Source organism: Lepidochelys kempii, chromosome 1 (genome assembly GCF_965140265.1).
Source record: "Lepidochelys kempii isolate rLepKem1 chromosome 1, rLepKem1.hap2, whole genome shotgun sequence".
In the NCBI taxonomy this organism is placed as follows: domain Eukaryota; kingdom Metazoa; phylum Chordata; order Testudines; family Cheloniidae; genus Lepidochelys; species Lepidochelys kempii.
Window position 1 is genome coordinate 320,789,950 of NC_133256.1, and position 15,297 is coordinate 320,805,246.

Below are 15,297 nucleotides of genomic sequence, written 5' to 3' on the forward strand. Positions count from 1 at the left end.
GGGGAGGGGCTGGGGGCTAGTCTCCCCGGCCGGGAGCTCAGTGGCTGGGTAGGATGGTCCAGCGGGCCATAGTTTGCCCACCTCTGCTATATATGGTCAGTTTTCTCCTAGAAGTGGGCAAGGAAAGTAGAGAAGCTAAGGGAATATTGCACTCTTTATTTAAATCCCAAATAGAGGCATTTACCACTGACTTGATTGTAAACTCAATAGCACAGAGGTAAAGAACATGTAACCAAATAAGGGCAGCTTAGATATCTATAAATGTCCAAAGACAGGGAAGCCTCCAACACGTCATTCAAATACACAGTAAATCCAGCTTTAAAGAAATCTTTATATTCTCAAACCTACATGTTGAGAATAACTGTCTCCCTAAGACATCCTATTAAGTGCACGTGCACTTAAAAGGCTGCCAGCAACTAGTTGGGGGGATTGTTCACTGGAAAATACCCTACTTCTGTCATTCAGAAGACAGACGGAATCACTTACAGCTTTAGTAGTTTGTTTATAATGTAGGAAAGACATTTGAATCTCTTAAAGGAACTGGTGGCCTGCTGACAAACTATTTTAGATAGTTATGATTAGCTAACAGGAGCGTTTGTGCATCATAAAGATCCCTGAAAAAGAAAAGGAGTACTTGTGGCACCTTAGAGACTAACCAATTTATTAGAGCATAAGCTTTCGTGAGCTACAGATCCCTGGTGAAGATGCTGTTATTGTCAACCAGACTCCCATCTCTGGCTCTAGAGGTCATTTTAAAGTACCCAAATTCAACTCTGGTGTAAACTAATGTAAAGGCCATGAAGGTTCCCATGAAGCCTATAGGATGCTGCACCACAGGATACCATGGTTTCCTATTTCCCAATTTAAAACACAGAATACATTTATGATGCTGTACAAATAAGACCTGGCATACTTGCTTTCTTCCCAGCCCAGTTAGAGTTGTGTGAATAACCTGTAATAAACAGTTCATTTAATGAATATAATCACTTTCACAGACTGTCAGAACAATCACAATTTTCATGATTTTATTTTAGGAAAGATTGAAAATCACAAGTTTTGTTTACTCAGTAGCTTGCTACTGGAAGTCCAAATTCTGAACATGTTCAACATTTGTTTGCTTCAAACATTTAAGTGTGCATGCCTCAGACTCCGGCATGCCGATTAGAATTCACTTTCTGAGTACTGGTACAAATAAAACTCATTTTGCACAAACACTCATGGAAACACACACAAAGGGGACTTGAGCATGTTCAAAGAAAAAATTTTAGAACTGACAAATTTCAGTCAGGAAATTGCCAGCTGTTTTATTAGAATAAGAAGGTATCCGAATAAGGGAAGCAACATGTACTCATTTAAAAGAAAAATCATGATGGAGTGAAATGCACGAGGAGGATGGTTGTGGCACAGCAACGTGGCTGGACTAGTTAATCTGTGAAGTCTCAAACCTCTGATTTTGTATTTCTAAACCAATCAATTGGCTGCAGAGGCATGTGTCGTCCAACAGGCCATGGAACGGCGCAGTGCTGCTGCACAAGAAGTGCAGGATGTAGTGAACCTGTGAAAAGTCTCTTAACACCATGGACACTAGAAGCATGCTCTGATGGAAGCTTCAACCACAACAGTGCAGGGGGTGAATCAGGTGCAGGAGTGGCCACTGGATCAGTGATTATGGGATTTCCTAGCGCCCCCCCGCCCCTTACACAGGTAGTAGGGTAACTGCAGCCCATGGCACAACCTGACCTGGAAGTGCAATTAGGCCCTGTGGAACTCTCCTGGGAAAAATCCAGCTAGTATGATTATAGTGAGGGACTGGAACTTAGCCTTTAATAAAGGATCAGAACAGAAAAATGTTGTGAATTGTGTTTTGTGAACAGAGTTTTTGGGGGCAGGGGAAGAAAAGGAAAGGAGTGGTGGTAAGGGAGGTGACTTTCCAGAAACTAGGGAAATTTGCATTATGTATGGGTAATATTTATTCCTCATTTACATTTATTTGTGTTAAATGCAATATAATGTAGACACTTCAAATGTTTAGCAAAGTTTTTAAAAAATTCCCCATGTTGTGTTTTATAAATCATTTTGAATTACCATACTTTTAAAAAACAAACATGCATACCAATAGATAGTTACAGTGGGCGGGCTGTGAACTCTTGCCAATTGTAACATTCATGGTGTTTCTTACAGTAAATACAGCCATGTAGAAGGGAATACATCATATTCTCAGGTAAGACCAGAAAATGTTAAGGGCCACCACTGCAAAAAGAATTTGTATAAAAAAAAATCTGAACAGCATGAAGACAGAAAAATGTTTTGGTTTTTTTTTTTAATCTCAAACAAGTTATATGAGCTAATTCAATAATGGTTTGTGGATGTAAAAATTCAAGCAACAGCACATAAAACTGCTACTTATAAAAACCTGTTACCTATTTGATCTTCTTGATGGGGTTATAAACATACCAAAAAAATAATTTTTACTAACCTTAGTCTGTGGACATAAAGAAAGACTAAGTTCGTACTATCTGAAGGATGAAAAGTTGTTAAAAAATACCTGTTAGCACAAAGCATTTGTAGGTTTATTTAAATAAAAATTATAATTTATACAATACTTTTTTTAAACAAACAAGATTCTTAAAAAATGTACAGGCAAATTGTTTCATTATTTCAATTCTTCACACAGTGTAAGTCTTTTGTTGAACAAAAGTTACACTGCCAATGCATAATTATTTACAACTTCAAAATAGACAAACTTCAGACATAAAAACTATTTTAACATCCATTCTATTTCAATGATTAGTAATAGAAATTAAATATCAGCCAAAATTTACAGAATTCGATAAAAACTACCAGTTTTCTTTGCAGGAGTTTAAGTTGCCAAAAAAAAAATGTACACACGTTCACCTCTTAACTCTCACGTAAAATATCTTCTCTCTTGGTCTGCATGGACAGTAATTAGGTTTTGCTGCTGGCTTTTTGTGCAATGTTGCCACTTATAAGTAGCTCATTTATAGTCAATCTGACCTCACAAGAGTGATAAAGTACAGAAAAACATGATGTTGTATCTGAACTTTTCATCAGGAATTTGTATTTAAATGGTCACTGATGAATAATAAATGTGGTAAGTTTTCATCTCCCTTTTTTTCTTGAAAGGAACTCAAACTAACCACTACACTTCTAGGAAAGAAGTTAAACCAATTAAATGTGAATGATCCAACAATAAACCACATACATCAACAGAATTACAACAAATGACAGCAAATGAACAATAGTATGGCAAAAACATCACTTTTTGCTGTCAAAAAGTAACTTTACATTAAGTGGCACCACTCAATCTTGAATCAAAAGAAGACTATACTGCATATTGTATGCAGAAAGGTAAATTTTAAATTATTAACCTCAGTGCAATTACACAAGTAAATTATGTATTTGTCACTGCCTCCCAGCATTTCAGGACCCAGGAGAAACAAAAGTGTAGCAATACTCACAAGTAAGAGCACTGAAGTTATTGTTTAGTGCCTTTAATTATGTAACACGAGAGCAGTTACTCTGCAGTAATTCATATAACCTAATGTAAAGTGAACTTTGCAAAATATATACATGAATCTTTAATCAGTTATATTACACATTTTACTCTTTAAAAAAATCCAGTTCATTTTATTTTTATCAGCATGAACCAATGTTGCATTGTAGTTTGCAATAAGTTTACTGCTTTAACAATTTTTTTTAAAGTACATATTGTTGAAGTGCAGATTAATTTTAAAGGACAAATCAGTATTAGTAGGACGGTTATCTTTGTTGACCAAACTAAAGTTTTAAAAAAGTATATTTTCTGTAGGAGGATTCTAAGTCTGGGAAGATGGCAAATGATTTACTATTTCTTTAAAAATGAGTCTTGTTAATTGTCCTGGCATCATCAACACAACAATATTTTAGTCTTTCAGGTACCAGAATATAGGACAATTTTACATACTAGTCAGTCAGTCGGGGGGGGGGGGGGGGGGGGGTTGGGGGTAATAAGTGCAGTTACCAGCAGTTACACTAAAACCACTGCCTTATGATCAGAGTGAAGGTAAAAATTACACGTGAAAATGATACAAAAATAAGAAAAACCACTTGCTCTGTAAAAAATATAATCTTCTGTTTCTTCAAAAAATGACAACCTCACAAACACCCAAGGGATTTTAAGACAAACTGAATGAACTATGAATATGACTAAGTTGTACATAACATTAAGCTATATTAATGCTTATTTATTCGCCACTTATTGTAATTCATCTGCCACTTTGATCCTTAAAGGAGGCTTTATAAAAGTCTAACTATATAATAAATTGCTGTTGTATAAATGACAATTTCTTCTCTTTAAATCAAATTGCTTTTTAAAAAAAATCTTAAAAATTAAAAGTAATAGTTTTACTTAAATATAAGCCTATATATGCCAAATGAATATCTATTTGCCAAATGAAAGTAGCTTCAAAATGGTATTTGGTTAACATCCCTGTTATATAGTGGGTAATTGGATCACCTACCAATTTAAATTACACTCTAAACTTTCAAGGCCCTGGTTCAGGAAAACATCCCTCTTCGTACTGTATTTAAGCATGTGCTGAGGTCCATAATTATTCAGGACATTTGAATACATGATTAAGTGATTTCCTGAACTCAGTGCACGGATATTAATTTTAAATTCTTTAAGATGGATTGTGCTACATATTTATACAGCACAGAGCTTTAACATGAACAACTTTGTGCCTTAAATATTCAATTGAGTGAATCCCAATGCACATGAACTTTAAATACAATATGGAGAAATACTGTCATTAACTATTCATATTAATATTAACATTATCTTCACTGCCACTTCAAATAGGTTTCTACAGTTTCAGAGTGCCATTTTTCCCTGGATCTTTGTATTGTTGTTATCCTTAACTGAATGTAACCCTGGAGTTTGTTTAAAGATCTTCTGTGTAATGATGTCCCATAAAACTTGTTTAAATAGAAAACACATGGCTAAGAAGTGTATTGACTTTAAAATCAACAATTTTTAGATCGGCTAACAGGATTATCTTCTTGATCTGTCTTATGGGAAAGTTTGTGAAATAAAAATACTACTAAATTCAAAAGTGCAGTAGGGAGAAAATATACTGGGGAGCTAGTATACATTCTGCTGTGCCTTTAGGAGAATGCAAATGAAATCCTAAACTCTCAGATGGGCTTTATATTACATGGAATATGCCAAGCTTTCAAAATTTAAAGTAAGACCAATATTATTATATGCGTTGCCCCTCAACAGAGAAAAACTATGGAGAAGGCAGGCACAGTGTCACTGCTCCATTTGACAAAGTCAGGTTCTATTGTTGGAAAAATGGAATACAGAAAGGGGAGATCAAAATAGAATAATTTCTTCTGAAAATAATGTCTTCATTTGTTACATTATCCTGACATTTCTGTTGTAAGGGATTCTCGCAAACCCTCCCCGCCCCCACAATCCCAAATATAAATGAATATATAACATACAAAGCTGATCTCAAGTTTTGCTTGGGTGTAATTATTCCCAACTTCCCCCCGCATCAGAAAAAGATGCTCATTAAATCTTTTTGCATGAACGTACGTGCATCTTGCTACATTATATGTACAAGTACAATTATTGAGCCCTTCCATGACAAATATCAACAGGAATACAAATATATGTTGCCTAACATTTTATGAACAAAGTTTTGATGCCCTCAAAAAACAAGTAGTTCTTTTCTTCCACTTGGGTTGATCAGAAAAGGAAGGTAAGGTTCCAAACATTTCCTTCTGCTTTGTAATGCTGAATTCACTGTACAAGGAATTTGAAACTATGTATGCACCAAAAATTGAATCAGGTCAAACTGTTCAAAAATAAACCCTTTTATAATACAGAAATCAGCAAGAAAAATTGCCTTAATATTAATATTCTTACCAGCTAATAGTGATATTTCGTAGGTGGTGATACTGGTTTGATAAAGTACCCAATTCAGTGATTGTTGTACTCAAGAAACATACACCAGACTATTGTAATGTGTTTCTACTCATGCAAAAAAAACAGACAGTGGGCAAAATTAATCCCTGATGATATCAATGGAGGTATCCAAGGGATGAATCTGTCCCAGTGTCTGATATTTAGGCAGTTCTCCAAGTATCGTCCTAGCTTTTAATGTCAGTAAATAAACATTAAAAGTGCTTAATGTGCAAGGCTAATAGTGATGATAGCACTTTCACTGTTTTTTTACAAAAACCTTAAAAACAAACATGAAGGCATATATAAAATACACTTGATTCATGTAACAGATAGACTATAAACCATGTGACAGGAAAAATTATTGCAAAATAGATGAGGATGTTCAATTATTCACTACCAAGTTGTAAAATAAAGTCTCCTCTAGATCGTCTGAAGATAAGATACTAGCTTTCACTGTTCGATGCTGCAGAGATTATTTTCACATACTGGTTGAAAATGGTCTCAAAAGCTTCATCTCTGTGTACCATGGCACCAAACACTAATGGCTACAAGACAAAAACAAAACAAAACAAAAAATGAAACCAAACTATAGGCTAAAGGAAATCAGAAAGTTTCCTGAAGTCTTTAGAAAAAAGTCTGACCAGGTTCTTTCAAATTAACACCCTTCTCCCCCCTTCCTTTTTAATAAGCCTATATTAGATTTTTAGGTTTTTTTGGTCCAGTGAAACAAGCAGGATTCAAATGGAAGTTATAAGGGGCTTTTTCCTAAAAGTTTAAGAATCCGTTCAGTGTTCGATTCCTAAGAAAACCTCCCCCAGGTATTCCATTTCCATCTCCCATTTTCCTCTGCTAGTGCACTGGATCACAACTATCATTTGCACAGAATGTTCATAGATGTTCTGTACCAATTGTTCTTTTTCACTTTCCAACTGTTTGGGACCTATAAAGCCTTCCTGATAACCAGAGACAGAGCTCTTTTAAGATAGTCTTAGGATTTCTAAAATGGTGCAGTGGCACTGAGTTTTAGATCACTAGATTTCCAATTTAAACATCCTGAGTAATTAGTTGTCTATTAAAATTATCTTTAAAAAAAAATAATTTTCAAATGCATGCCCAGGCTCAGCACACTAACTAGCATATGAATCAGAAGGAATCTCTTTACGAGGAAGTAGTTTGATTAGTTATCAAGGTTCAATAATATTTCCCTGCTTATTAAAATGGCTTTTTGTAAACCTGAAATGCTTATTAAAAACTAGATAACGTTCATGACTTTTTAGTTTATAGGTTCTTGGAAAGTCACAACATGACTGAAGCTGGAAAACTTGGTGGATTTCAGCCACGCTTTGGAGGACCTGTCAAAATCATATTGGCCTTCAAACTACCCCAATTATACTACTCTTCAGGTGCATTGTGGACACTGTTACCCCAAGGCACTATATACAGAGAATGTGGCCTCCAGTTTCTAACATGTTTGCAGCAGTGTTACTAACAGCTCCTATGGTTGCCATGAAGAAGGTTGGTAAGAAAATGGTCAATTTAAGTTTGGAGTAAGAAAGCTGTGGGCACCACAGGTGAGGGGATGAAGTAAATCCATTTTAAAACAATGTCAACTATACTATATAATAGATATATTCAGCTTCCAAAATATATTAACCTGAATAAAACATAGCAGAGTGAGAGCAAAAAATTTAAACGCGCACCCCCCCCCCGACACAAGCTATAAAGAAATGGAGGGCATTTATGTTGCTATTAAAACAGAATAGGATCCCTGAGCACTTGAGGGTGCAGTGCAGCAACACAGACAGAGCAGGCTACTTACTTTTTGTGTAGCTGGCGTTGATACTGCAATACCCATCCCTGATCCTGGGAGAACAGAGAGCACTTTGTACTACAAAAAAACAAACGAAGATACTTTACAGGCTGAACAATTACAAAGGGGCATGAAAGAGAATGTGATGTAACCGGTCTACTGTGGATCCTCCCACCCACCTCTGAAGCTTGCCTAAAAGCTGCCTACTTATACTGTTTAAAAGTGTCTATACTGTTTAAAGTGTCAGATGTGGCTGGTATATTTGGCTTAAGTTGGTCCTAACTTAAGCCAAATATATCAATGCAATAAGTTTTCCTTGTACTTTTAACATGTTTGTGCACAGCTTGTTCTAAGATCATTTGTGGAGGTCTGCCTCGGCAAGTGCATTAAGGAGTTCACAGACTGATATGATTAAGGTGAAATATAGATAAGTGACAATTCAGAGGTACGGGAATCATGGCAGGAATCATAGCTTCCTATTGGGCTAAAGAACTCTCATCACGTGAATGCAGTACACTGAAAATCCAACAATGTACTGTACGCTGCCTCTCGTAAGTACTGTAGCAAGAGTGGACCGCTTGAATAGAAACCAAAGCCAAGCAAAAGGAAGTGCCAACAATAATATTCAAGAATGTAAGTTTCTTCTGTGGCATGTTTTTTGTGGGATTGTTCAGTTTTCAGTCTCTTATTCCCTACCACCTAAAGGCCCCACATGAGATTAAACCCTCATTCCTAATTACGAGAGCTGGAGAGCATCTTTGTCACTGTTGGATCAGTATGAAAGAGGGCAGAGGAGAGAGATTACTGGGTTTAAGAAACAGGATTTAAGGAAGTATTTAAAGTAGAGGAAAAGAATACTTAGACAAAATACTGGAGATAGCTGTATGTATGAGAGGCTGGACAAAGATTTGAAATCAAGGGGGAGAAGGGTACGGAGCCGCATTCTGGATGGGGTGGAAGGGGTGAAGCGAGAATCAGGATACAGTAATCCATAGGACAGGGATTTGGCGTGGATCACGATTTTAAGAGAGCAGGAAAAGGGTAAAATTTTGGTGACAAAGTTACTGTGATGACATACTAAGAGACAGAAGAGAGAGTCAAGCATAACAGAGGCTGAGAGTTTGAGATGGAAAGGGCAGTTCACCTCTCAGTAGCGATAAAGAGGCCTCAGGAGGAAAGAAGTTCAATTCTGGAGGGACAGATTGAGAAGGAAGTGAAAGGTAATCTGGGTATATCCCACCTAATCAATTCCCTGCCATTTCAGGGGCCACATGGGGACACCTCAGTCTCTCCTGTTCTCTGGTACACAAAAATTTACTTTCCCAAAGTAAAAAATGTACTTTCCCAAAGATTGAAATGCTTTAGTTTAACCCAAGTTATTAGGCGCAAAACAGGGGATGAAATTTAATGGCCTGTGATATATAAAGGGTCTGACTAGTTGATCTAATTGTCACTTCTGGCCTTTAATTCCATGAAATCAAATAGGGAGGAATGAGGATTTCAGGAAACTGAACTAGAAGAACCCAGTTTCCAACTTAGTTTTATATTATAATCAGTCTTCAATAGGAAAAAGACTATTACCAGAGGTATCACCAGAAAAGAACCCTAATGTTTGCATTTGAACTATTATGAGTTCAAAGCACGCCATATAGTCCTGTAAACATCTTTTGCTGGAAGACTCAAGTTGCTTTGCATTATTTCACATTCACCCCAATTTTGCATTAGGAAAACCCCAACGTTCAGTTAAATAGTTTTATGAATTTGTCACCTTTGCTCAGATGATTGCATATCTACTTGCATTATAAAATCTAAAACCCCACCGCCTGATTCTTAAATATACACTCCTTGAAAACAAAGTAAAATTAGCAATGGAACAGAAAAAGTGAACTTCCCAAATTACTATACACTCAACAAAACAGAGACATACCTTTTGAATATCTGTTATCTCCGTTAGTTTAATAACTTTATTTCTCTTAGAAGAGCCAGATTTGGAGCTTTCAAAGCACAAGTAACTGAAGACAAAGGGGAGGAAAAGTGTTTATTTGGTACAATAATCTGAAAACCAAAACTCTTAAAATTCTGCCTTCTTCCAAAGAGCTTTGAAATTCTCTAAATTAAAAACAGCTTTGCAAGGAATTGTGTGAAAAACGTAATTTCCAATTATGATTTTACGTTAAATCAAAAACTTTCATAAATTCCATCAGTTGAACATCTAATTCCTCTGAAGGATCAGTAATCTATTGTATGCACAAATATTTCATACTCATATTCTTACAGTGAAAGTCTATGTAATGAGAACAAACATACAAATCTTAAATGACAGCAAAAGTAGGCCACTGTACTGAAAGTTAAAAAAACCCACCAAATCCATATAACCTCCTCCCCTTCCAAGTGAAAACTAATGAAAAGTTGGACTTAGCTGCACACTACTGTAATGCAGACAAACCTGAAGATATGCTAAAATAATGCTTGAAATTCTAGATGTTAGAAGAATTATTTCCATCACTAGAGGGCACAGTATACAGATAACCTAGGTTTAGTTCCACAAGGTTCTAATACACTGAAGGAATTTCAGTTTAAGATCCCAAACAGCATTGGTAATACCCATTCAGTGTGTGCGGAGAAAACGGTTTTGATTTTGAAACCAAAACTTAACTTACTCAACTGTGTTTTTTGTTTTTAAAGAAGCCATACATTCATTTTTAACGGGGTTTACACAGCACTCAAAATACACAGCAAAACACAGAACATTTGGTAAACTATAATGAGCAACCATTTGTACCGCACTTAATAAAAGTAGCTAGTGCTTTAAATTTTCATAATTTAGTTGTCCCGTTCACCGTAACAAGCGCTAACATACTAAACACTGATGCTACGGTTTCCTCATCTACAAACATTTCGGACACCTAATGCATTTGTTAAATCCTACCATGCTCCAATTTCCAACTGTCCTTACCCTGTACAGTTTCTCTGTATGTTTAGTATTATGAAAAAACATTGTATATCCAAATGTCAGGAGGCTAGGTAGTTTAAAGCTTTTCCTATAGGATTACATTTAAATTTGCATTTCATTGTTTAACTCTATTTACAAAAGAAAATGAGTTCCCAATAAGTTTGTTCCCCTGTCCTCCCATCCCAAACAATGTACTGCCAAGTGCCAATGACTTACTTTTCTGTAACATAAAGAACCCCATTCCTAATGTAGTCCGTGGGCATCTTCTTGTCTCTGTTAATCAAGCAGCAGCGCCAACCATTTTCACATACTACCAGAAAATACAACACACAAAATCAAATGTGTCAAGGAAAGAGTTTTAGGACAGAAAGAAAGATACAAGTTTTAAAATCAGAGAGATGGCTCCCCATCAATTAGACAGTTCTCCTATAAAAAGCAGCATATTCTACAAATGAAGCTTCATGTATGTGGTGATTGCAAAGCTTTTGCTCTATAGCAAACGTGAAAATCTTTGTTTCAAAGAATGGGTTAAATTACTTCCTCTGAGTTGACTAAGCATCTTTTGTGGTAATACAAATTTGATAGGGGGGAAGAGTGAGCACTGGGTTCTTTCAGAGAATCTTATGGATAAAAGATTAACTTGATCTCCCGTCTATACCAGTTTAGAGTAGATATTATTACAATACAGTTCATTTCTAAATAGTGCTGGGATATGCAGACAAGGGCCCAGACTTCAAATTACATGTCTGACTAATTTAAAAGAGTTAATTTTTCCCACGACTGTAACCTTAATATCTGTACAAATACCTGCCAAAGGACGCTCATTTTCTGATAGGTTAAAGACTTCATAGAAATTGCCTCTTTTGGTGGTATGAAAACGACTACTGTCTTCATCTTTGTTTATTCCAGCTGGGGCACCTGAGCCCACATAACTTCTCGATGATGCTGTTTGAACCTGCAGGGAAATAAATTGGATTAATTTGAACAGCAATATTTAATTGCACTCTTTAAATGATTAGTTAATTATTAATTTTAACTTTCATTTAAAATCAAATTAAAAAGGATAGCTAAAAATAACCTTGAATAGCATTCTTGCTGTCTCCAGCACAAATTGGACTTGGTACAATACCATAGTATTCTTGCTATACCATAATGCACTAATATCCCATCTGAAGATAATTTTTAAGGGGTGTTGGTTCACTGCAATTTTATTCTTTAGACAGATGCTGTCTCATGCCTCCAAAAAACATTCTGCAAGAGGCATCTGTATTTAAATACAGTCTCTGCACACCAAGGAGTGTGATTAGATGTGGATATGTCACTGCACACAACCCAAATTAATTTGCTAGGAGGGACTTCCCCACGCCCAGTTAATATATAACCAGTAGCAGTATTTAAGATTTGTCTTCGAGACATAAAAACCAAACCCAGAACACTCAGTCTAAATAAAGAACAAAAAAAGCAAACATTAAAAGCACACACAAAATAGCATTGGCTCATTATGAACACAAATGCCCAAATTGAAAGCAAGTTTTCCACACTAAGATCCATACCTTTTCATGCCCTGACAGCTAGCAGGAAAAGAAACAACAAACACAAATGTGACAGTGACAAAAGAAAAAAAGTGAAATCTATTTAACAGTATCATATACAGAATAAAACATAAATTGAATGAAGCTGCAAGATCTTACTCACATACCAAGAAATTGCACACAATGAATGCAATTTAAAACAAGTTATCAGTGGTTAGAGCACACCATTTTAATTTATTCATATTATCTTAGGGTGGGCTGGCCTTCCAACTTTGGAAGCTGATCTGAATTTCCCAGGCTAACACTCTTAAAACTGGCATGGTTATTATTGAACACCGATGATAGGAATGGAGATTTCTCAAACATCATGTTCTAAAGCAAAATCAACTTTCAAACAAAGCTCCTAAGTCATTGGATGCTGCCCCATAATAAAGGGCGAGATCCACAAAGCGACTTAGGCAGCTAACAGCCACTTCAGGCACCTAAATCCAACATTTAGGTACCCCCTTTGATCCTTGAAGCCCCTACTCAGCTGTTGCCTAACCCTAGTAGGCATCTGCAAAACTGCTTAAGTCCTGATGCCGCCGAACTGCTCTGAATCCTAGTCCAGGTGGGATTCTCAAACGAGGCATTCCCTCTCCTAGTTATCTGCAGAACCCAATCCAAGGGGCCTGCTCAGAGCACAGGCCATACACAAAAGACAGCCGGGGATGCACATATCGGGAATTTTTGTGGCTAGCTGCGGGGTTCATGATTAATATCCAGTAGCCCAATGGTTTGGAGTACTCGCCCAGCATACGGAACACAAGTTCAAATCCCCACTCAGTCAGATTTGGAGCAAGAAATTGAACCTGACTCTCCCACATCCTAGGTGAGAACTCTAACCACTGGGCTACTGGCTACAGGGGACCTCTCTCTCATTTTTTGCCAGAAAGGGCTGACCTGGCTTAGGTGCCTAACTCAAGGAGAGGATTCATAGCTGGGAATCCCGAGCGCAGGGAGTCATAGAATCATAGAATATTAGGGTTGGAAGAGATCTCAGGAGGTCATCTAGTCCAATCCTCTGCTCAAAGAAGGACCAACACCAACTAAATCATCCCAGCCAAGGCCTTCTCAAGCCGGGCCTTAAAAACCTCTAAGGATGGAGGTTCCACCACCTCCCTAGTGAAATAGTGTTTCCTAATATCCAACCTAGATGTCCCACGCTGCAATTTGAGACCATTCCTTCTTATTCTGTCATCTGCCACAACTGAGAAAAGCCTAGCTCCATCCTCTTTGGAACCCCCCTTCAGGTAGTTGAAGGCTGCTATCAAATCCCCCCCCACTCTTCTCTTCTGTAGACTAACCCCAGTTCCCTCAGCCTCTCCTTGTAAGTTATGTGCCTCAACTCCCTAATAATTTTCGTTGCCCTCCACTGGACTCTCTCCAATTTGTCCACATCCCATCTGTAGTGGGAGGACCAAAAATGGACAATACTCCAGGTGTAGCCTTACCAGTGTCAAATAGAGGGGAATAATCACTTCCCTCAATCTGCTGGCAATACTCCTACTAATACAGTCCAACATGCCATTGGCCTTCTTGGCAACGAGAGCACACTGCAGACTCATATCCAGCTTCTCGTCCACTGTAATCCCCAGGTCCTTTTCTGCAGAACTGCTGCTTAGCCAGTTGGTCCCCAGCCTATAGCAGGGATTCTTCCTTCCTAAGTGCAGGACTCTGTACTTGTCCTTGTTGAACCTCATCAAATTTCTTTTGGCCCAATCCTCCAATTTGTCTAGGTCACTCTGGACCCTATCCCTACCCTCCAGTGTATCTACCTCTCCCCGCAGTTTAGTGTCATCTGCGAACTTGCTAAGGGTGCAATTCATCCCATCATCCAGATCATTAACAAAGATGTTGAAAAAAAACGGCCCCAGAACTGACCCCTGGGGCACTCCGCTTGATACCGGCTGCCAACTAGACATCGAGCCGTTGATCACCACCCGTTGAGCCCAACGATTTACCCAGCTTTCTATCCACCAGTCATCTCCCTCTGTCTCAGAGTTAGGTGCCTAGCTCCCTTTGAGGGTGCGATTTGGCATTTCCTACAAGCTAGCTTTGGTGGCTCCCCGCTCAGTTTTCTGACTTCTGAGAATCCCCTTCTCGAGTGTGTGATTCTTCCCATACATTGTAAAGGGAGCTCAGGCACCTAAGTAAGTGCTCTGACTTCTGTCTGCAAGCAGGGCACCTAAGAATTAGGCATTGCAAGTCTTGTGGCGCTTTGTGGATCTAGCCCAAAGCCTGAATTCTGACAAGGCAGCACAAACACAGCTGAATTTGGAAAGCTTTCTTGCACTTTATTTTCTTATGTCTTGACTGGTAGCACAATGCACAGTTCTACAGGCTGGCATTTCTCACAGAAATTACACATGAAGGGCTCCATTCTCATCACCCACATGCATCACCAGCTGAGTAATGCACACATGCCCGACATGTGGGTGCAGGATTGAGCCCTTAATCTATAAAGAGACAATCCTGGGAAGAGTTGACTACCCTCTGCTGCTTCTGATTTCTCTGTAAGTTCATGGTACTCTCAGTATTGAGCCCTACAAGATGAAAAAATTCAAAACGAATGACATCTGTGCACTGAAACTGAATCAAGTTTTACAAAACAGCTAAGCAGACATGGGCTATTTATCATCTTGCCTTTAGGGTTATTGTAGTACAAGGATGCCTCAGTGGAAAAGGATAGGAAAGAATAAAAAAGCAGTAAAGTGCAAGTCTCTCACTCGTAGTAGATGGACTGTATTATATCCTCATTCTCAGCCCCTTGAGCAAGCAGCTGGTTTAATGTTAGCACTACTTTTAAACAGAGCATGAGTCCTCCTGTCAGAGATTCAGAAAAGTCTTGAGTCATGAACATTTTATCCCCAGTTAAGGATTGTGTGGAGGGTAGATGGGTTTGGGATAAAGTTGGCTACCATTTTTGGTTTCATTCAGTAATTTTACAGATTGGATCCATAGCCAGGTTTGTTAAACCTGACAATGA

General features: G+C 37.8%; 1 protein-coding gene across 6 annotated transcripts in view; it reads right to left on the reverse strand.

Annotated features, from left to right (window-relative positions):
* Positions 1-2,548: 2,548 nt before the first annotated feature.
* Positions 2,549-15,297, reverse strand: part of GRAMD4 (GRAM domain containing 4) — a 146,990-nt gene continuing 134,241 nt past the window's right edge. For 4 of the 6 annotated variants that reach the window (XM_073328371.1, XM_073328370.1, XM_073328368.1 and 1 more), the window contains 6 exons: positions 12,291-12,308; positions 11,545-11,692; positions 10,954-11,047; positions 9,712-9,796; positions 7,794-7,862; positions 2,549-6,519 (listed from right to left, as the gene is read on the reverse strand). In XM_073328371.1, the coding sequence (XP_073184472.1) occupies positions 6,418-6,519; positions 7,794-7,862; positions 9,712-9,796; positions 10,954-11,047; positions 11,545-11,692; positions 12,291-12,308 (516 nt within the window). In that variant the 3' untranslated portion in view covers positions 2,549-6,417. The remainder of the gene's footprint in view (positions 6,520-7,793; positions 7,863-9,711; positions 9,797-10,953; positions 11,048-11,544; positions 11,693-12,290; positions 12,309-15,297) is intronic. The other 2 variants (XM_073328373.1, XM_073328369.1) reach the window with 1 other exon arrangement.